General features: G+C 42.4%; 1 protein-coding gene across 2 annotated transcripts in view; it reads left to right on the top strand.

The window, feature by feature from the left end:
- Positions 1 to 203: 203 nt before the first annotated feature.
- Positions 204 to 23,848, top strand: part of WASF3 (WASP family member 3) — a gene marked incomplete at both ends in the record, with an annotated part of 37,375 nt that continues 13,730 nt past the window's right edge. For both annotated transcript variants that reach the window (XM_079721875.1, XM_079721876.1), the window contains 3 exons: positions 204 to 336; positions 17,957 to 18,091; positions 20,202 to 20,355. In XM_079721875.1, coding sequence (XP_079578001.1) covers positions 204 to 336; positions 17,957 to 18,091; positions 20,202 to 20,355 — 422 coding nt within the window. The remainder of the gene's footprint in view (positions 337 to 17,956; positions 18,092 to 20,201; positions 20,356 to 23,848) is intronic.

Genomic DNA, 23,848 nt, shown 5'->3' with positions numbered 1-23,848 from the left:
GTCCATATATCTTTGAAATCTATGGCATTCGTGTAAGTAATTCAACATCTGTTGCATATTGAGCCGATTCTCTCACATAGAAATGATAGGATAATGCAGATTCCTGGAAAAGAGTCAGTTTTCCAGGGAGTTGGAACTCTAGGCTTGTTAAAATGTGAATATGAGCTTTTAAAACTGTCTTTTTAATTTTCAGATTGTGAGCCATGCCTTTAGTGAAGAGGAACATCGAACCCCGGCACTTGTGCCGGGGAGCCCTGCCCGAGGGCATCCCCAGCGAACTCGAGTGTGTGACCAACAGCACCCTGGCCGCCATCATACGCCAGCTGAGCAGTCTGAGTGAGCGCTCTTGTCTCGGGTCTCCTTTCTTCTGATTACCAGTGACATATTAATTTTAACAAATTTAGCAAATTGATTTCGATTCAATAGTTATGTGATTGTCCAGAGAAGAGGCTGCAGCTTTGAAGGAGAGAGCCTCCCTCCCTCCCACCCTCCCTCTTGAATTTCCCAGCGTGCAATCAGCTGTGGCCCCCTCACTGGTCTGGTGATAGATACCAGCTTCGTGTGATGAAGTTAGCATTGACCAGTTCACAAGTTACTAGGTACCACCAAATGTTAGATTTAAAGTAGTGTTCATTTTTAAAAGCTAATTAAAAATGAGGGTAAAATAATTGGCATTTTAAAAAACATGAATTATGCATTAAACTTGGACAGGACTAATTTTTTTTCAGTGTAATGAATTGAAAACTAGGTCACACCTATGATATGCCCGGCTTTAGAAGAGAGGCTCAATACATGTTTGTTGATTGAATAATGTTCCAAATGAATCAAAGAATCAAGCCCCAAGCTAGTGAGACTTGCTGATTTTAACCTACTAAAGGTTAAAATGCAGGTATTGACTTCCAAATTGAGGTCAGCAGATGAGTTGATGGTTATACATATGCAGTGCCATGTACACATTACATACACAGATTATAGAAATATAAGCAAACGCAAGCGTAAGGAAGAGAGGACTTCCTGTTACTCTAATTTTGAACATTAATATGAAATACCCAAGAAATATTCCATATCTTAAGACTCACATACGCATGAAAATGCTTTTCCTTCAAAGCTTTTTGAAGTTGCAGTCTTTCTCCCTAACTTTTACATTTACGTCGTGATCTTATTTTCTCACTTCGTCCCACTCCTTTTCGGTTTAGATGGTTCACACTGCATTTTGGATGACAGGTTTTCACAGTTAAATTTTCAGAACCTCTGTTAATAATGAGAAAATCCTCCATGAAATTTCACATCCTGGCTTCATCAAGCAGGAGAGAGTGGTTTGAAAAAAAAACTCAAGTGCTTTTATTTGTTTTGAAGAAGAAACACTATGGATGAGTATTTTTTTTTCTTTAGAAGAATTGTAGCACATCATTATTGATATATTTTTGATATATTATGTCTATAATCATTGGCTAAACAAAAGTAATTTGGAAATTGCTTAAAATGTGCTTCAAAATAGATTTCTTCTGGAATCTGAACTAATTATAATTGATTTTTGGTAATGGTTGTTGGTAAAATGTATAAATTCATATAATTACAGGAGGATACCTTGTAAATTATTGAAGGGTGAAAGTATTTCTGTGTGCATTCATGTATCTCCGTAAGAATGTTTTTTTAGTCTCTTGTTTTCTTATGGCTGAAACGTCTATTGGCATAAGGTCTGCGTGATGAAAACCAACATGAACCGTTAAGGTTTTAATAATCACACCGTGTCTCGTGCACAGTGTTACATCAGAGGTGCCTGCTTGGCCACAGTCTCTTCTAAGTGCAACTGCCCGCAGGGTACGTTTTGTTCTGTAGAGTCCGTGTGTAGGCAGAATGATCACAGCCCCTCGGAGGACGTCTGCATCCTCACCCTGGGGACCCGCAGATGTGCTGTGTGACCGGGTAAGGGGAGGATGAAGGCTGCTCGTCAGCTCACCTCACGAGAAGGAGCTTATCCTGGGCTGTCTGGTGGGCCGTGTAATCCCGGGGCTCCTTCAAGTGGGAGGAAGGAGTGTCAGAGTGATAGGATGGGAGGAGGAGCCATCAACCGTCGCTGGCTCCGAAGACAGGAAACGAGGCCACGAGCCAAGGAGTGCAGGTGGCCTCTGTACACTGCAAAAGGCCGGGAACTGGACTTTCCCCTGGGGCCTCCAGAGGGAACAGAGCTCTGCCAGCGCCTGGATTTCAGCCCCGTGGTAACATTTCACACGTCTGATCTCTAGAGCTGTAAGATAGTAATTCTGTGTTGTTTTAATCCACTAAAGTTGTGAAAATTTGTTACAGCAGCAGTAGGAAACAGTGCACCACTGGGGCCGTGGTGATGTTTTTTTTTTAAATTCATGCTCATGCCTAATTCGAAATTTTCTGCTATTTCTTTTTTTTTGAAGATGTTGGGGGTAAGAGTTTATTAATTTATTTATTTTATTTTTGCTGTCTTCATCAATGGGTCTTCATTTCTGTGCGAGGGCTTTCTCTAGTTGCGGCAAACGGGGGCCACTCTTCATCGCGGTGCGTGGGCCTCTCACTATCGCGGCCTCTCTTGTTGTGGAGCACAGGCTCCTGATGTGCAGGCTCAGCAGTTGTGGCTCACGGGCCTAGTTGCTCCGCGGCATGTGGGATCCTCCCAGACCAGGGCTCGAACCCGTGTCCCCTGCATGAGCAGGCAGATTCTCAACCACTGTGCCACCAGGGAAGCCCTGTGGTGGTGTTTTGTACACATATCCTGCTCTAGCCTCGTGAGTGGACCAGGCATGGGTCCTGGCCTCAAGCACGGTCCACCCCAGTCAGCCTGCTTCAGCCCTGATTCTCTGCTAGAATCACTGGGGGAGCTTGAACAGAAGATGCTAGGAATCACTGCAGGGATTGTGATCGGGGTGGCCTACGAAGTCAGATGCTGCGTGTCTGGATCGAAAAGCCTGTCTGGGCCAGTCGTGTTCTGTCGGGAAGTTTGAACTAAGACACAGCGCGTGTGCTCGTTTATCGTGGGATCTACCGCTGGGGTGTGGCCCAGGACCGAGAGGTCCCGGTGGCCATCGCAGGCCTGCATGGTTGTTGTGGGGGGTGGAGGGAGGCCGCAAGGAGCTAGAGGAAGCCAGCGGGTGAAGAAAGGCAGGAGGGCACGGGGAGAGAAACAGGCGCTGGGCACGAGCGAGGCCCCGGGCCGGCGAGGCAGGAGGGTTGCACTGACGGCCCTGCGCCCGGTCAAGGAGCCACGTGGCCGGTTCACGGCAGACCCTCACAGGTGCCCAGGTGCCCCGTGCTCGCCACCCAGGGAGGACGGGGGCGTGAGAGCCAAGGGTGCAACTTCAGAAAACGAGGATGGTTGTTAATTGGTGGTGGAGCAGCAAATTACTGATAACCAGTGATTGATTTCTTCCTGTTTGTTCACTCGGTGCCCCTGTAGGTGCAGCACACGGCAAGTAAAGTCAACTGGGCCCCTACTTTGAAGGTACAAAAGCATATATAATTGAGGTCAATATGGTCATACGATAGGCAACAGGCACTTATGACCTGCCATAAACTCTCGCACATGATGAGTGACGTCTACATTTTGGGTGAATCTTTAGTTTTTGTAGGTTTTTTTCCCACTGAGTGGAAATATAGGAGATGAGAAAAGGTATATGCAAAAAAAATTGTGATCATCTAAAATTGTTAAGGAAAATAAGAATTTAAAAGAATGTTTATAAATCAATAAAACAATGTTTTTTTCTTTTTTTTTTCCTGGGCATAAATAGATTTTTAAAATTTTTATTGGAGTATAGTTGCTTTACAATGCTGTGTTACTTTCTGCTGTACAGCAAAGTAAATCAGCCATACATATACATATATCCCCTCCTTTTGGATTTCCTTCCCACTTAGGGCACCACAGAGCACTGAGTAGAGTTTTTGTGTTGTTTTCTAATTTTCTAATCACTCATCAGTTATTTTTAAAGTGAAGTTTTAGGAAAGTATGAGTCTGTCATATTAAAATTCGTCCATTACTGAGGATTAATTTTCAAGATAAAGTCAAAACAGAGTCTGTTTTTTTTTTCCTTTGAGTTTCTGATCATCATTCAGTAGGATCCTGCCCACCCTGCCCCCAGCGCCTCCACCCCCAGATTAGGACAGGTGATGTACAGTCATCTGAACTTCCTATAAGTGATACAGAGGGAGGGCTAGACTTTGTCTACAAATGCCATCTTGGCGGAATCCCAAGGGGAACTTTAGGGATTTGCCTTGACCCTAGAGTGGTCATACCTGCCTGAGCAGCAGACTTGTCCTGGGAGACTTGTCCTCCTGCCGTAATCCTGAGTAACTAATTCTCTAGTGGGTCTAAGGAAGGAAGAACAGACCAAGGGGCCAGAAGGAATTTCTTTGGTCTTTTCCAGAAAGGAAGACTAGCAGTTGAGGGCCCGATTCACCAGATCATTCTGATTCTCATCACATCTCTGGGGGAACAGTTCAGGGTCATGAGGGTTTAAATAACTTTACATCAAACAAGAGAACCTGGTCCTAGTACCAGATAGGCCTTTGAAGCCCCAGTGACTCTACGTAACTTTGGGGAAATCTTTAGGTTTTTACAGGTTACAGTGCTCCCACTACATCCAAACTAGACACTTGACTTTAAAGGGCCAGAAATTTTGTCAGAACTAGATATTTCCCAGGCTTTTCAGGGAATTGTTTCTTTTCAATGAAAAAATATTGCTTATTGGTATTGAGTATAAGAACAGTCATAGAAATGAAGAAGAGGAAATTTGTAACTTGAACAGCCTTATAATTAGAGAATAAGAATCAAAAGCTTTCAAAGCTTTGTCCAATAAAATAAAAAATTCGTGTTTAGTAGTTTTCAGATTTTTTTCCTTTGAGTGTTACTAACTTCTAATATGAGTGACGGTGTGGGGAGGGGAGTGGGAGGGAGAAGGAAAGCCACTTTTTAAAGTGGTTTTGGTTAATAGTGTGTTACTTGGCCTGTTGGCCATCTGTATGTCTTTTATGGAAAAATGTCTGTTCAGGTCTTCTGCCCATTTTTTGATTGGGTTGGTTGTTTGTTTTGATATTGAGTGTATGAGCTGTCTGTATATTTTGGATGATAATCCCTTGTCAGTCATATCATTTGTAAATATTTTCTCTCACTCCATAGATTGTCTCTTCATTTTGTCAGTGGTTTCTTTTGCTGTGCAAAGGCTTTTAAGTTTAATTAGGTCCCATTTGTTTATTTTTGGTTTTGTTTCTTTTGCCTTAGGAGACAGATAAAAAAAATTGCTGTGATTTATGTCAGAGTGTTCTGCCTATGTTCTCTTCTAGGAGTTTTATGGTTTCACATCTTACAATTAGGTTTTTAATCCATTTTTGAGTTTACTTTTGTATATGGTGTGAGGAAATGTTCTAATCTCATTCTTTTACATGCAGCTGTCCAGTTTTCCCAGCACCACTTGTTGAAGAGACTGTCTTCTCTGCATTGTATATTCTTGCCTCCTTTGTTGTAGATTAACTGACCATAAGTGTGTGGGTTTATTTCTGGGCTGTTTATTCTGTTCCATTGATCTATGTGTTTATTTTTGTGCTGGTTCCATGCAGTTTTGATTACTGTAGCTTTGTAGTATAGTCTGAAGTCTGGGAGGGTGATATATCCAGTTTTGCTAATTATTAGAGAAATGCAAATCAAAACAATGAGATATCACCTCACACTTATCAGAATGGCCATCATCAGAAAGTCTACAAATAGGGCTTCCCTGGTGGCGCAGTGGTTGGGAGTCCGCCTGCCGATGCAGGGGACACGGATTCATGCCCCGGTCTGGGAAGATCCCACGTGCCGCGGAGCGGCTGGGCCCGTGAGCCATGGCTGATGAGCCTGCGTGTCCGGAGCCTGTGCTCCACAACGGGAGAGGCCACAACAGTGAGAGGCCCACATACCGCAAAAAAAAAAAAAAAAAAAAAAGTCTACAAATAACAAATGTCAGCAAGGATATGTACACTGTTGGTGGGAATGTATCAATAAATTGGTGAATTCACTATGGAAAACAGTATGGAGGTTCCTCAAAAAACTAAAAATAGAACTACCATATGACCCAGCACTTCCACTCCTGGGTTTATATCCAGAAAAAATGAAAACACTAACTTGAAAACATACATGCACCCCAGTGTTCATAGCAGCACTATTTACTACAGCCAAGACATGGAAGCAACCTAAATGTCCATTGACAGAGGAATGGATAAAGAAGATGTGGTACATATATACAGTGGAATATTACTCAGCCATAAAAAAGAATGAAATTCTGCTATTTGCAGCAATATGGATGGACCTAGAGAACATTATACTTAGTGAAATAAGTCAGTCAGAAAAAGATACTGTATATCACTTATATGTGGAATCGAAAAAATAAATGAATGTATCTAGCAAAACAGAAACTCACAGATACAGAAAACAAGCTAGTGGTTACCAGTGGGGTAACCACTGGGAGGGGCAAGATAGGGGTATGGGATTAAGAGATACAAACTGCTAGGTATAAAATAGATAAGCAACAAGGATATATTGTTCAGCACAGGGAATTACAGCCATTATCTTAAATTTTAATGGAGTATATGATCTGTAAAAATATTGAATCACTATACTGTATACCTGAAGCTAAAATAATATTGTAAATCAACACTACTTCATTGAAAAAAAATTAGTGTGTCACTTGGTTTTCCAGTAATGGAATATTGATATATTTTTCTTCAAATAATGACAGTTTAGTGTAGCAATTAACATTAAATCAGGAGTGCTTTTTCATCATTTTCCTTGATTAATTATCTGAGTGCTCTTGTTCTTATCAGCTAGTTGCTCAATTAAAATTACAGTGTCTTGCAATCAAATTCCTACTGATATTATAATGTAATTTTAATATAATTTGCTTTAAAAAGGAAATAGGGCATTTGTGCCAAGGATGACGCAAATCCATTTCAATACCTCCCAGGCTGGTTTCCACTTCTTTCACCTCGTTCTGTGATTATAGCTGTCTTCCTTTTCCTTTCTTGAGAGAATGTCACAAGGAAAGGAGTTAGACCTTAGGTGCCTCCCCTGCCCCGAAGTGTTTGGTTATATTTGATGGTGCTAATAAGATCATATAGAGACCTTCGCACAGGACAACACAAAGGAAAAAAAGTACAAATTTTTTTATTAATCAGGGGAAATCATTGATAATGCTTTGTGTATATCATTATAAAAGTGATACCTCATACACACGGTTTTGTAGCCTATACTCAGTTGTATATAGTAAACATGTTTGTTGATTCTTCTAAGACATTTTTAATAGCTAGAGATTACTGTGTTATATTGATACAGTATCATTAACCATTATCTTGCTGTTGGACATAACCGTATGTTTCTTTGTCAGGGAGTCACTGTCATAATTCTTGTCTAAAACTGGTACATACCTTGCTCGTCTTTTTTGGCACCTTTTTTTTTTTTTTTAAGATTTCTTACTCTTATAGGTTATTAGACTTTCTCACAAAGAGCTAAGATCGTTCTTACAAATGGTATAAAATTTTGAGACTCCATTAATTTTAAACGTGAGTCTCTGAAAAAAAGTTATTACAAAATCTATTTTCTATTAATTTCTACATTGAGTACTTGTATAAATGAGAAAGAAGTTCTGTTTTCTTCTCAGATTTTAATTAGTGATTATTATTTTTATTGCTACTCCTTACGGTATGTATTATGTCTCGTATCAAACCAAATGCCAAATCGTCATAAAAATGCTTCCTTGAGGGCTTGCAGTGTAATACATCTGCTCTATGTAATTGGATCTGAAATTCAGGGTTGTATTAATTGATTATACCAAGTGCAGTTCTAGTCAGAATAGAGATTTAAGTATTTTGAAGGCATGCACTGAATAGACTTCTTGGATGTTTTTAGCCAAATGGGATCTTTGAAGTGAAAGGGAAGATGTAGACACAGTATATGCAAGAAATAGATCATAAGTTCAGTTCCATGCAGGTTAAGGCTGGGTTGAGGTACTTTAAGAGAAAACGCATAGATGTAGTGGACAGAGTTGACTGGAAGAAACAGTCAAAGTTTAAACAACTTTAAACTTCTTAAAGTTTCCTGCTTCGATCTGAGATAAGTATTTGCATGACTTGTGGATAAAAGTAGGAAGCCAGTGAAGAGACGTAAGAGAAATGTGTACTTAGGAAAGTATAAGGCACAACTCCGTCAGCCGTAGAACTGGAGGTGAGTGTAGTAAGAGTCCCCCACAAAGGCAGGACTGTTGGGAATCCGAGCACTTACCGCCCCACCTGGAACATCGGAAACACTTCCTTAACAGAAGAAATGACGAGGGGGCCGTTTCTCACTTCTCCTTGCCCTGGACGGGCTGCGACCTGGCAGGGTTTAAGTGTAGACTAATTGTCCAGAGCACAGGTGGAGCGCGGGCCACGTCCCAACGTTCAGTCACGCCCGCCGTCAAACCTCCCTGCTTTTGTCATCGGTGTTCTTCCCATTTCATGAGTTCGTAGGCTTATGGTAACGTGTCTTCAGTGACTTACAGGTGTCTTTCTGATGGTTGTGATTTGCACTGTTATTATCATCTAAAAACTTAGAGGGAAGATTTTCAAGGATTTTAATGTTGTTTTCTAAAGTTGTCCTAACCATGATCACTCTCCTCTCGGGTCCACGATTGTGATTACCAGCGTCCTGAGTTCAGTCGTGTTCCTCCTTGAGGTCGCACCTTTCATAGGAGTAAACATTGCCTACTTCATTCTTTTTTTTTTTTTTTTTTTTTTTTGCGGTATGCGGGCCTCTCACCGCTGTGGCCTCTCCTGTTGCGGAGCACAGGCTCCGGACGCGCAGGCACAGTGGCCATGGCTCACGGGCCCAGCCGCTCCACAGCATGTGGGATCTTCCCGGACCGGGGCACGAACCCGCGTCCCCTGCATCGGCAGGCGGACTCTCAACCACTGCGCCACCAGGGAAGCCCTGTCTACTTCATTCTTGACTAGTCTTTTACACACGTTGTCCAGCAAAAAATTAAAATAGGAGACACATGGGGAAGGAGAAAAGCATGACTCATAATTAAGAGAAAGAGAAGTTAGTAGAAACAGGATCCACAGATGACTCCAGCCCGACGTTTCAGGAACTTAGAAACCACTCCCGCCTGCATAACAGGAAAAGAGCTCAACAGACCGAAATCCACCAGCTTCTCTTAGATCCATCAGAGAACTGAGGTCACAGGACAAACCGCGGCCCCATAATTTGGGAAGACAGACAGATTCTGAGAATCACAATTTACCAGAATATAGAAGTTTTGAACAACACTCCCAGCCAATCTGACCTAATTGACCTTTACAGCACACTAAACTCCCACCTGCAGAATACACATTCTTCTAATGTTCAGTTCACATGGAATGTTCCTCAAGATGGGACATACGCTTAGCCAGAAAATAATACATTTGAAAAGATTGATACCATAAAGAGTATGGTGTTAATGAGAAAATAATTATAATAACCTTTTTAGATAATTCTCACATATTGGAAAATCAAGCAATAGCTTCTAAAATAACTCCTTGGGTTAAAGAAGAAATCAAAAAGGAAGTTGCAAACTGTCTCTAACTGTGTGGGTAATGAACACACAAAATCACCAATGTATTTGTGGGATTAACGTAAAGAGGTGCTTAGGGGGAAATTTGTACCTTTAAATGCTTATATCAGAAAAGAAGAGAGGTGTAAAATCACGAGCATTCCTCAGGTGGGCACTCGGAGTTGCTCGGCAGTCCTGCTGTAATTCCTTCGCTAATTAGTTTTCCCCGCCCAGATATGCCTGTTTCACATCTTCTCTTTCCACCCCAAACTCTGAGCTGGTGGTTTGCTTATTTCACTGGGAAAATAAGCGCATTCAGGGGAGAACCAAACACCTGCCTCCTGCCAGGTCAGGACTCTGATCTGCCTGTGCACCAGCGCCCTGCCCACCCTGCTCTACAGTGCTGGCCCCAGGACTCACTCCAGGACTGGGTTAAGCCCGTCTTTCCCGTGTCCTCCACCCCACGCCGTCCGCATCATGCCTATGGGATGTTAACATACTGAGACATCACCCTCAGGTCATCCTCTCCCCGTCGCCCCGCTTCTTGCTCCCTTCGCAGCAAGCTTCCTTGGAAGAACCACTCCTGCCTTTACCCGCCTCCTTGTCTCTTGTCCCCAGTGAAGTTCTGTCACATCTTTTCCCGAGACTGTGCTTGTCAGTGTCACCCACAGTGACGCCCACGTTGCTAAGTCCAGTGCTCCGTCTCAGGCGTGTGGCCTGTTGCCTGAGCACTGTTCGACCCCTGATAACTCCCTCCCGGTCCTGGAGGGCTTCCTTACCTGCCTCGGGCCAGCACCCTCAGGGTGTCTCTCGCCTCACGAGCTCTTCTGTGTTTGTCTCCTTCCATGCGGCCCCAAGGTGTGGCCCCAAGCCCTCCCCTGCTCCCGGTCCCCAGGCCACCGCATCCGCCGTGGCCCGAATACCACCTTCACGCTGACGGCTTCCAAACGTACGACCTCTCCCCAGACCTCAAACTTGTGTGTACAGCTGCTTACGGAAGCATCTCACGTGCGGCGTGATGAAACCGAAATAAGCATTTTCTTCTCTCTTCCCCCCCATGCATCCTTGCAGGTGGGAGCGCTGCTCTGCCCGCTGCCGTGGTCTTTCCCTTCTCTCCTCCTGCATCTTCACAATGTGTGCTGAATCCGCACACCCGCTCCCACCTCTGCTGCCGCGGTTCTGGTCCCAGCTGCCCCAGCCCTGCTGTACGGGGGCCCTGTGGGACCTGCCCGCCCCACTCCGGTCCCCCCACCGCAAGGGAAGGACATCCCTGTCTCCGTCCTCCTCCGCCGCTCGCTCCCTCCCTGTCGCTGTCCTCACCTGCAGCCTGTCTCTGCCTGGAAGGTGCCCCCTCACCTCCAGCCACCGTCCGCTCAAAGGTTACCTTCTCAGAGAGGCCTTTTGTGACCACCTGAGTGTCACCCACTTCCTACCATATTCTCTTGCAGTTTTGTTTTCTTCATACCACTTGTCATGTGATGGATTGTCTGTTTATTTATGGCCTGTGTGGTATTGTCTGTATATAATAAAAGCTGTGTTCATTGCTGTATTTCTTCAAGCGACTAGCATAGCGCCTGGTACACAGTACAGTGGGTTTTTGATACATATTTGCTGAATAAGCTGAAAATGCATAACAATCAACATCTGTTATCTTAGTTCTTATAAAATGCTTAGAAAGAGTATTGTAAACAAGTATACAAAAAAGTTCACTGTAGTTAACTATGCGTGACATTTTTTACTTTTTATTGTTCTGAGTTTTGCAAATTTTCTACCATGAGCTTGTGTTGCTTTTATATACCCACAAAGACATTTCAAAGAATCACGCTGTATACTATGTTGTTTTTTTTTAACTTTTATACATACTTATAAATACAACAAAGACAAAAGAAATGAGTGTTAGCCGTTGTTGTCTTAGATTGGACTTCGGGCCGTTTTTCCTATTGTTTACATTTCCATATTTTCTACATTTCTTGTAAGCATGGATTACTTTCGTAGTGGGAAAAAAGTGAAACTTTAAAAAGGAAAAAAAATAACTTAGGGCCCAATAATTATGACATTATTTTATGGAATTCAGAAGCAGTTGGACTTTATTACAGACACTGTAATAAATTTATTTTTTAATTTTTAATTTTGAAATGATTTCAGACTTACAAAAAGGTCAAAAAGAGTACGAAGAATTCTCAAACTTTCACCCATGTATTATTTTACCTCATCTTTTCTTTTTCTCAGAAATTCCTCTCTTTTCCTCCTGCCCTGCTTTCTCCTCCTGTGTCCCCTCCTGTGTCTCTGTGTGTACATACATGCATACACATACATACATCGTTCTTACATATACAAACACATATCTATTTCTATCTTTCTCCTTTAATCTGGAGCAGTTCCTGAGTCTGTCTTGACTTTTATGACTTGACATCTTGACATTTTCAGGGGAACCAGCCATGGTTTTATGGACCATTCCTTGGTCTGTATCTTCTGATGCTCCCTCATGACTAGATTTAAGATGTTCTCAGGACTGTCACAGAGGGTTGACACCTCCTACTCAGGGCATTTTATCTGGAAGCACACGTTACTGGCTTGTCCCGTAACTGCCCCTGTGAACTCTGATTGCTTGGATGCTTGGTTAACGTTTTGTCTGTGGGTTTCTCTACTGTAAAGTTTTATCCCCTGTGTAATTAGTAAGTATCTTATGGGGAGACGCTTTGAGACTATGTTCTATCCCAGTTCTACCCAGCAGTCTTAGCATCCATGGATGATTCTTGGCCAAAGCACTTATTATTGGGGTGGTTACAGAATGGAGATTTTTGTCATTCCCTAATTTCTTCTGCATTTATTAGTTGGAATTCTGATGTAAGTGCTTTCACTTCTTTCCCTGTTATTCATTCATTCATTTGTTTATTTACAACAGTATGGACTCATGGACTCTTATTCCATGGATTATAAGCCATCATCTTGATTATTTGTCTTAGTGCTCACATTTTCCCAGACTTGGCCAGTGGGACCCTTTCATGCTGGCTCCTGTGTCCTTTTGACATGTCCCCACCACTCTCTGAATACTTCACTTTTTTTGAAAAGCACACCAAGATATTCTAAGCGTATCTTGTACTTTTTCACCCTCATCCCTAGAACCAGTCATTTTTTCAAGGAGCCTCGTTCCTTTTAGTGGAAAATGGAAAGCCAAAATCGTGATGAACCCAAGATCAAGGTGCTAGGTGTACGGATTAAAATTTCTGAAGGACCTTGTTATGACTGGTTCCTTGTTCCGCCGAAAGGACTCTCACAGACACACTGATTGTTTCCCGAAAATCCTAAATACAACAGAAAGTCTGCACATAATTTTGATGCTTTGGCAGTTGGGAGGTGCACTTCGTGACCTGACACACTTGGACATAAGCTCATGGTGGTGCTAATAAGTCTGTAAATGGATTCTTTGTCAGTAAAGAATGAATAGATGGTGCTTACCTCTGTGTGGTCTTCAATTCAGAATTATTTTAGTTTAGCTATTATTGGACTTGCCACTGGAAGAGTGAGTACAATTAAGCTTTTCGAATAAGTTGCCGTTTGCAAAACTGAGCGCTGTAATTGCAACACTTTATTCTCGTTCATCGGAAAATATAGTTCTTCCATTTCCTTCTCTTTAGTCGCTTGTCAGCTTTCAGCAGCTGGAAAAGATTAAGTATGCAAGTCTTTAATTTCTGTTTCTTTTTATAAATTGAGAACTTCCAATGGGAGTATAGTAGCAGTTGCATGTTTTTTTCAAGTAGGGTTAAGCATCGAAGGTAAAGGGCCCGTGTTATTGACCCTTTTCACCTTACTTAGCGTCTAGCAGAGTGTGCTTCTCGGCAGTGCTTGCTGTGCTTTGAGAACGCTGATGTCTCTTCTGCAAGAGGTTGTGCTGTATATGGCTGTATTCCTGCTGGTATATGCTGTCCCTATTAATTAGATTTCTGCAGAGTTGAAGGGGAAAGGGTTCTTTTGGAGTTGCACTGGAATTTTTTGTTTTCTAACCATGAATGGGCAAGTAGAAAAACAAAAATTAGTTGGTTCCATTTTGACTGTGTCTGACGTTCCAAATAAACAACCGCTAGACCTGGATCTAAAGCATTCGGAACACGGTGCTTTGTCTACAGGTCATCCCGATGGACGGGCAGGCATTTTCCCAAATGGACTTCAGAAAACAGTATTTCTGAAAGGTGTTACTGGTGTTTCCAGGCCCAGTCAGTTTGAAAACAAGGTGTGCTAGGGGCTTCTGCAGAATCCTAACACACACGAGTGTATTAAAGATTTTAAGATGCCCTGAGGCATAGATACATGTTTAATCCTTCTAGTCCAGCATTTCCCAAACTTACATGAGCAGGGAGCCTTTGTTGGCTGTGTCCTTGTTAACAAGAAAACACTGGTACAGGTTATGTGTTTTTATTCAAGAGATGCTGAGCACGGGCTCAGCACAGACAGTGCAGAGAAGCAATGCAGATAAGGCATGGCTCACACCCTTAAAGAACTTCCGTCAATAAAGACAAGAATAGGGGCATGTGATGCATCCTGTGACTGAGGCGTCCTTTGGGTACAGTAAGTCTCTGACATATGAACAAATCCTGTTCTGAGAGTGCGTTCGTAAGTTCAATTTGTTCATAAGGCCAACAAAGCCTAGGTACCCAGCTAACACAGTTGGCTATATAGTGCTGTACTGTAATAGGGTTATAATACTTTTTTTTTTTTTGCGGTATGCGGGCCTCTCACTGCTGTGGCCTCTCCCGTTGCGGAGCACAGGCTCCGGATGCGCAGGCTTAGCGGCCATGGCTCACGGGCCCAGCCGCTCTGCGGCATGTGGGATCCTCCCGGACTGGGGCACGAACCCATGTCCCCTGCATCGGCAGGCGGACTCTAAACCACTGCGCCACCAGGGAAGCCCTATAATGCTTTTCACACAAATAATGCATAAAAAACAAACACAAAAAATAAAACATTTTTAATCTTACAGTACAGTACCTTGAAAAGTACAGTAGTACCAGCCACATCATTGCTGCTTTTACACTTGGTTCTGGACATCCTGGGCTTGAAATAAAGATACTGTACTACTGTACTCTATACAGTACTGCACAGAAGTACACAGAAGCACAACCACTTGTAGAGGACGCACGCATGTGACAATGTACTCCAGACACATGAACTAACTTACATGACTGGACCTGGGAACGCATGTTCGGATCTTTGAAAGTTCGCAACTTGAAGGTTCGTATGTAGCGGACTTAACTGTATTTGAGAACACAGAGAGGGGCCTCTGATCTCACAGACCCCAGTCTGCATCTTGAAGGATTGATTTTAAGTGTATGCATTTATATTCGTTTATTCAAAACGCTTTTTGAGCACCTGTGATGAGCCAGGCACACCCTAGACCTTGGCGACTGAAACAGCAGCACACAGACCGAGGAGAGACCTCCTCTCCTGGATCGTATGTCCTAGTGGCAGGAGCCAGGCAGGAAACAGGATGAATAAGTACGGGTGTGTAACTTATTACGTGGTGGTGAGTACTCGGGAGAAAAATACAGCACGGCAGGGACGGGCTGCGTGTGTGTTTGTTTACGTCTGTGAGTGTGGGCAGGAGGCGATGGCCGTTTAGCTGTAGTCGCTGGAGAAGGCCTCCCTTGGAAGGTGACCTTGGGTCGAGACCTGGATGGCAGCAGTGGCCCAGGCAGGAGGGACAGGAGGTGTGAGCCTGAGAAGGAGCGGGCGTGGCCGGCACAGCTGAGCATCAGCAGGGGCCGGTGTGGTCCTCGTGGGACGTGGGAGGGAGAGGGAAGCAGGGGATGGGCCAGCGAGGCAGGTGAGCCGGGCCGCGTAGAACCTTCTGAGCCGTAAGTGGCCTTCAGCGTCTTCTGAGCGAGGTGACAGCGCACGGATTCGAACCTGAGGAGGACTAGCAGGGTCTGTGAGCACGTGGGGCGGGTTTCGGCAGTGCGTTCTCCTGGAGCCCAGAAGGGGGGCCGAGCTGAGGTGCGCAGGGCCCCCCGCGTCCTGCTGAGAGCCTCAGGGGGGGCGCTGGGCTGCTGGGAGCCGTGCAGGATCGGCGCAGCCGCAGCGTGCTGCAGGGATTTGAGCGTGGAAGGTCAGTCTGGAGGCAGAGAAGCAAAGCTGTTGATGTAATTCGGGCGAGAAACAAGGAGGGCCAGAGCTGAGGGGTTGGGGGGCCCCCGAGGGGTTGGGGGGCGTAAGGGGCCGAGGTTTGGTGTCAGTGGCCGGAGGGAGGGAGCTGTCACGGAGGACTCTGTTCTCGCTTGGGCTTCTTTTGAGGTGGTCGGTGCCTTTCCATGTGGGGGTGCACGTTTGAGTTAAGGTGAACATGAGTTCCTATGAGAACTTGTACTGGCTTTGAGATTCTTACAGGACATCCATGCGGAGATGTTTATGAGGTAATCAGATGCACAAGTCTCGCTCAGGAAAGAGTTGACAAGGCAGCAAACAAACATTAACTCTGGATGCCACGTCTAGTTACAGTATTTAAAAACATATATAATTTGTGTGCAGACTGTTTATTGAACAGACCCCTCACCAGAGAAGATGTACAGATGGCAAACAAGCACATGAAAAGATGCTCCACGCCATATGTCATCAGGGAAGTGCACATTAAAACGAGATATCACTACACACCTATTAGAATGGCAAAAATGCAAAACACTGACAACACCAAGTGCTGACAAGGGTGTGGAGCAACAGGAACTCTTATTCATTGCCAGTGGGAGTGCAGAATGGTGCAGCCACTTTGAAAGACTGTTTAGCTGTTTCTTTTTTGTTGTTGTTGTTCAAAGGTAAAAGCTTTATTCAAATATGTTTTACTAAAAGGAACCGTATTTTAGAGATTGATCTATAGATAGGTTTGTTAGCTGTTTCTTAAAGAGCTGAACATCCTCATACCGTAGAATCTAGTAGTCATGCTCCTTGGTATTTACCCGAGTTGAAAACTTAGATCCACACAAAAAGCTGCACCCAAATGCTTATTCATAATCACCAAACACTGGAAGCAGCCAGGATGTCCTTCAGTAGGTGAACGGATAAATAAATCTGTTACATTTAGACAATGGGATGTTATTCAGTGACAAAAAGAAATGAGTTATCAGGCCATGAAAAGACACGGAGGAACCTTAACTGCATATTACTAGGTGATAGAAGCCAATCTGAAAAGGCTCCATACTACATGATTTCAATCCTATGACATTCTGGAAAAGGCAAAACTATGGAGACAGTAAAAGCAAGATCAGTGGTTGCCAAGATGGGGTAGGGTAAATAGCTGGAGCACAAAGGATTTTTAGGGCAATGAAACTACTCTGTATGATAACTATAATGGTGGATCCTGTCATCATATATACATGTCAAAGTCCATAGAATGTACTACACCAAGAGTGAACCCTAATGTAGACTGTGGACTTGGGGTGATAATGACATGTCAGTGTAGGTTCATCAGTTATAACACATGTGCCATCTGGTGCAGGATGCTGATAGCAGGGGAGACTGTGTGTGTGGGGGGCAGGTGTTACATGGGAACTCTCTGCTTTCTGCCCAGTTTTTCAGTGAACCTAAAACTGTCTAAAAAATGAAGTCTAGTTTAAAAAAAAAAAAATAGTGGTATCTCTGTCCGGGGAGAGAGGATGCAGGAGTGCCTTGTACACTCAGTAGGCAGTTATTAAATGTTTGTTGAGTGAATAAAGGAATAGCGTTCGGATTTGGAAATTCATCGTAAGAAGATACTGATTCCTATCTTGTTAAACTTTCAGAAATGTTACTAATTACACTTTAAGAAAAATTGGGAAGTATGTCTAGCACTCACAAGCATGAAGAGGTGATCCATAGAGAAAAATTTAACTCAGAATTCAACATGTCGATTTTTAGGGAGGGCCAGAGTCAGCACTGTATACCGAGATTTTGAAATATGAATTAGAAGAAGTTAATGCCATTGGAAAGTTGTCGGCACCATATAAGATGCTAACATTTCCAATTGTGAATGAGGTAAAATCCTAAGTTTAGAAAGCAACATGATTTATTGAATTACCTTGGGAAGTAAAAAGAAACCGTAGGTCCTGAGATGTTTATACATAAAGCATGCAAAATGAGAGAGTAGTTTTTTCTAAAGAAGTTTAATGGAAAGCAACTTGTGGGATAGCTCATGTAACAATCAAGTAAAAATTCTATACTATTTTGGGGCATTTTAAAATTCTACAACTTTGGGTCAGTCTCAGATATGTGTGAATATTCCTAATAAATTTTGAAAAATTCTACAGGCCTTTGACTGTGATACTTTATTTTTGTGATCATTTGCACAAAACCCCAGTGTTGAGATTGGAGTTTGGCTTGGGTGAGAATGTGGGTTCTGACCAGGTGGCCTTCCCCATGCATTCCTTCTCCAGGCAAACACGCTGAAGACATATTTGGTGAGTTGTTTAATGAGGCCAACAACTTCTACATCCGAGCAAATTCTCTTCAAGACAGAATTGATCGCCTTGCTGTCAAAGTCACCCAGCTGGATTCAACAGTGGAAGAGGGTAAGTAATTGCATGAGAGCCGTGAGCTGGAAATGATGCGGACGGGATGGGAGTGGTTAATCGCAGGGTAATTCCTGCTGCTTCCTTGGGGTCCTATGCTGTTACTTCATCTTGTCTTCTCCTAGAAGAACAGTGAGGGGGAAAACCCACAACATGGGGTTAATTAGTAATTAAAAGAGTCCTATCTTGTCTGCCTTGTGTGCCACACTCTCTTTTTAAATAAACTACACATGTAGTATTTGTTTTAAAGGACTCTTTGAATGCATTCAGTATTAGAAGTCCTCATGGAGGTTATTGGTAGTTATTGTAAAGATAATTTCTTACCTAAAAATCCAGACTGTGTCCAGCCAAGGGGGAGGGTGAGCTGTCACCTGATGCTCTCCTTAGGGCCGACGCTTCTCAGTCATGTGGCTGATCCTGCTGGTTTAACTGCCCAGAAATAGTGTTTACTGAAGGCCTCTAGGCTTCAGGGTTTTAGAACAAAGTTAATATTGACAGGCGCTGTGTAGTTAATTGATGGTCATACCCTGAAATTGGGGTAGTTTCAACAAAATGAATATTCAACAATTCCTTAAAAAATTTTTCCACTTGCTGTCTCTTTTGAACAAAAGACTGAAATTAGACTGGAAAAAATCTGTCCCCCCAAATCAAGATGTGCCATTTTCTATTTACTCTGAAGAAAACGTTCAGATTAAAAGTTATTTTTGCCTGTATAGAAGGGTACTTACAATTTCTCTTGTTGCATTAAAACAATCCTAGCATCTGATTTTTCTACTATGCCTTTAATAGTAGTATTAATAAGAAGTGAAGGTTTTCTTTTTTTTAATATAGTTATTTATGGAATTCATCGCTCATCATTTAAGAAAAACATGTTTTCTCATGTTCAGATCTTTTTCAAAGGTCAAAATTAAATTAGCAAACTAAAAATTTAACAGAAATGTAAAACACTGATATTTTAATATCTGTTATGAACATTCTTACTGACTTTTCCAACAATAAGTAGCAAGCTGAAGCTGTGCTCTTTTTAATCTGATTTTTAAAATTTATCTCTTATTTTAAAAAATAAAAATTTGAATAGCTACTTGGTCTATTCAGATAAGACATTTTTACCATTTTAAATCAATCATTCACTTTTCAAATGGTATCACAAGTGATTTTTTTAAAAAATACTTGTCTTTCTTCAGTTTTTTGTTCTTGCAGTTGTAATGCTTGTGGTAAACCTTACACTGGAGAAGGTTAGTCTGTAGGTTAAATCTCATGAGATTCTACAGCATATCTCATATCCTTAAAATTTCTTTCCAATCAAGATTTTACCTTATTACTTTCCTTGCCATGGATGTAATTGTAGAAAAATCCCTCGGCCGAGTTAGGAAATCTGTGCTCTACTTGGGCCTGCCACTGTTCTGCTGGGTGACCTTGGAAAGGTCATTTAACACCCCTGACCGTCAGCTTCATTGGTCCAGTGGGTTAATGCAACAGTTTACCCACCTCAAAAAGTCTGTGTCGAGGTCAGATGAGTTGATACCTGAGATGTAACCTGTTGTACAAACTCAAGAAATGAGTGTAATTAGCCTGGTTCTCTCGTTCCTTAGTGTAGATTTGTATCATGCTGCTTAATTTCTAGGACTACAGGTATGTTGAAAAGCTTTGCCGTCTCTCTTTAATGTTAGTGTCAGAAAAATTTAATGCACTTTTTACATTTGTGTGTTTTTTGCAGAAGTATTTCCCACATGTAATTAAACTGGTATTAACTGTTTGAGTGATTTTCCCCCCTAAGATACCCAGGGGTATTGTGTTTACATTCCTATTATACTCACAACTCTATTCCTGTGTGTTTTCTGAGAAGTGCTATTTAAGTAAAGAATGACGCTCTAATATTAGGTTCAATGAAGTCATTATATCGCTACAAAAGAAGGAAAGGCATGACTTACAGAGATAACTGTAGTTTAGCAGAGGGAGGGAATGCATGTACTATTCAAGCATGGTTTTAAGTGAACAATAAAAGACATTATTTGGCTATTCTAGGAGAGGTTTAGGATTGTGAGTCAACTTATACGTGTTTCTAAAATATTTCCATATAACCCGACTTGGGGGACTTTTCTCTAAATAGTGTCACTACAGGATATCAACATGAAAAAAGCTTTCAAAAGTTCCACAGTCCAAGACCAGCAGGTGGTTTCAAAGAACAGCATCCCTAATCCTGTTGCCGACATTTACAACCAGAGTGATAAACCACCTCCTCTGAATATCCTTACACCATACAGGTATGGCTTTGTGTATCCCCAGAGCCTTTTCAGTGTAAAGAAGTTGAGAGAGGCGAGCAGTGCGGTGAAAGTATCTTTTCCGACTTGGAGAATGATAACTGCGGTGTTAGCCACAGTGAAATTAGTTATTTACAGAATTGCTAAAGTTTGAGCGTTTCAAAATATAACTAAGTTTACCAAGAGACGTGGGAGCTCTCATGTTAGCTTTAAATGCAGATATAAGTGGGCACATCACGTAATAACCCTGTGTGATTGTGGTGTTCCTCGTGTTCAAAATCAAGTTTAAAGGAACTGCATAATTCACTTCTAATGCAGCAGAACACGTGTCTCAGCATTTCAGCCCTGCAGACATTTGTTACTGACTTCAGAAAAACATGTTCTGCAGCGTTAGAGGTTTCTAAGGGTGAATATATGGTCAAGAAATGAACCTTCTGTGTGAAGTGGTAGGACACACTATTAGGACCAAACTTCCAGGAAAAAGAATAGAAAATGTGCAGAAGATGAATCTTAAGAAACTAACTAAAAATGCTCTTTAGAACTCCTCTCCTACCGCCTGCCACGTCAGTGTGTTCTTTCCCGTTTCATGTACTTCCCTGTTCTTCCCTGTCTTTTCACCCCACTGTCAAGCTCACTGCTCCAGCTTCTGATGAGCTCAGGCTGGTGGTGGGGTCCGCACGGCCCCCCAGGACTAGCTCTGCTGGGTAGTGCCCCTGCAGAGGCCTTCCTGAAGTCACTGCGTCCTTCACGTCCATTATTGCCCTCCTGGGCCCAGTGGCCCTTCTCAGGGAGTGCCCAGAGGTTTTTTGGGTCTGAATTACTATCCTTTCACAGGGTCCCAAAGGAGATGTTTGGAGCTGCCCTTTGTTGCGGCTCTGCTAGTAAAGCAGTAATTCAGACTGCGTCCCTTTCTTTCAGCATGGACAGAAAGATTCTCCAAAAAATGTAACGGAGATTCCATGGAAACCATGATGGGAGAGGACCAGGGTACCACATTTTTATATGAAACAAGCATACTTTTCTGGAGGTTTTAGCGCACTCACTTAAAGATCTAGATGAATAGTGGTATTGTAAGCCTAACGTTTTAACTTGTGACTTCGCTTTTATTCAATAGGCATTTTTCTGGGGCAATTTCAGTTTTACCTATTAGCCCAGAGCCATGAGAACTCAGTAAACTTTTCCTAAGAAACCTCACTAAATATTTTGTTCTAAAGGAAAAAAGAAACCCAGAAAACTCAATGAACCACGTGTATTTGATTATTCAAGATCACGATTAAATATTTGTGGTGATTTAAAATGTTTAATTGCATAAAAAATGAATCGACCTTTATATATTATATATTGTGTATTTACTCAGTTTTATGGAAAAGAAAAATGTCTTTGACTTTTTTTTTTTTTTTTTTTTTTTTTTTTTTTTTTTTTGTGGTATGCGGGCCTCTCACTGTTGTGGCCTCTCCCGTTGCGGAGCACAGGCTCCGGATGCGCAGGCTCAGCAGCCATGGCTCACGGGCCCAGCCGCTCCGCGGCATATGGGATCCTCCCAGACCGGGGCACGAACCCGTATCCCCTGCATCGGCAGGCGGACTCTCAACCACTGCGCCACCAGGGAGGCCCTTGACTTTTTAATAGTGTTTAAGAATAGTAGTGCCAGCTCAAATCTACTTTTTATTAATACAGAAATGTTTGGGGTAAGAAAACACATACACTTTTGCATTTGGACTTAAATATGACACAGTCACAACGCAGTCTTAAATATGAGATGTACAATGTGACTGAAAAATCGAATGTTTAGTTGTGATAAACAGGATATTTCTGCTTATATTCTGATGCCAAGGTTAACATTTGCTTAAGTTATTAAACATATTTATTCCATTAAGTATTAGCTCCTCATCAAAGTATTAGCTCCAATTTTGAAAAAAAGAAGGTGCATTTTATACCTCTTAAAATTGCAGCAAGTTCCTGCTCAGTTTTTCTCTCTTCACCTATATTGAAGGCCTAGTATCTTAGGGAAATCATTTATATTTTTCACAATAATGTTATTAATAAAATCTCAATACTGCAGGTTGCTTCTCACTTAGGAAATTTGGAAAAGAAAGGATTTTAAGTAATTAAAGTTTAAAGTACAGAGTGAATTGTGCTGATTTGTTAGTGACTTTAAGACAGAGCTACCAGATGACCCTCATCAAAGCCTGGGTCTCTTTATTTGATGCTGAGAAGCTTACAGAACACGCATAGCAGGAACTTCAATACCAGGTTCCCTTGAGTAATCCATGTCACTTTCTTTGACTGTGTGGCCACAAACTCTTTCCTGTACTCATTTCTCTGATTTGTTTTTCTTTCTCTGTATGCCTTAAATGACTAATTGAAATGCTAATTTTTAAAAATAAATTTATCTTTATTTTTGGCTGCATTGGGTCTTTGTTGTGGCGAGCAGGGGATGCTCTTCGTTGCGGTGCGCAGGCTTCTCATTGCGGTGGCTTCTCTTGTTGTGGAGCACGGGCTCTAGGCACACGGGCTTCAATAGTTGCAGTACGCGGGCTCAGTAGTTGTGACTCATGGGCTCTAGAGCGCAGACTCAGTAGTTGTGTCTCGCGGGCTTTAGAGCACAGCCTCAGTAGTTGTGGCGCATGGGCTTAGGTGCTCCATGGCATGTGGGATCCTCCCAGACCAGGGATCGAACCTGTGTCCCCTGCCTTGGCAGGCTGATCCCAACCGCTGCACCACCAAGGGAGTCCCTGACATGCTAATTTTAAATGTAAATATTTTGCCTCCTCTTGAAGGTAATATACAGGCCAGATACTTTTTAAAGCATTAGTAGAATAAATAGAGTGTTCACTTCTTATCATGATTATTTTGAGCTTTGCTATCTATTGATTTATATTACAACTTTGGATTCATATTGGCTGCATTTTTATTGGCTTTATGATAAATGAATAACTTATATAAAGACTTGGGGCTTCCCTGGTGGCACAGTGGTTAAGAATCCACCTGCCAATGCAGGGGACATGGGTTCGAGCCCTGGTCTGGGAAGATCGCAGATGCCATGGAGCAACTGAGTCCGTGAGCCACAACTACTGAGCCTGCACTCTAGAGCCCGCGGACCACAACTACTGAAGCCCGTGTGCCTACATCTGGTACTCTGCAACAAAGAGAAGCTACCGCAGTGAGAAGCCTGCGCACGGCAACGAAGACCCAATGCAGCCCAAAATAAAAAAAAAAAAAAAGACTTGAAGTATTCTTTAGAATATAGTCATTGTAGCAGTTCTTGACAATGAAATGGCTACAAGTGAATTGTCTTTGCTGGTTACTTCCATTTAAAAAAATATCTAGGTCATCACTTTTTATCCTATTTACATTTATACACCATGAACCTTTTGCTTCTTTCCTAATTGAATTGTAGACATTGGGCAAACCTGATTAAGAAAAACGCACAGAGTACTTGCTAATTTTTATCCTAATAACATTGTCGCTCCAGAGTAGAAGTGAATGTATATAT

Source organism: Hyperoodon ampullatus (assembly GCF_949752795.1).
Source record: "Hyperoodon ampullatus genome assembly, chromosome: 16".
NCBI lineage: Eukaryota > Metazoa > Chordata > Mammalia > Artiodactyla > Ziphiidae > Hyperoodon > Hyperoodon ampullatus.
Note: the sequence above shows the minus strand (reverse complement) of the source record. Positions and strands in the feature narration are given on the sequence as shown.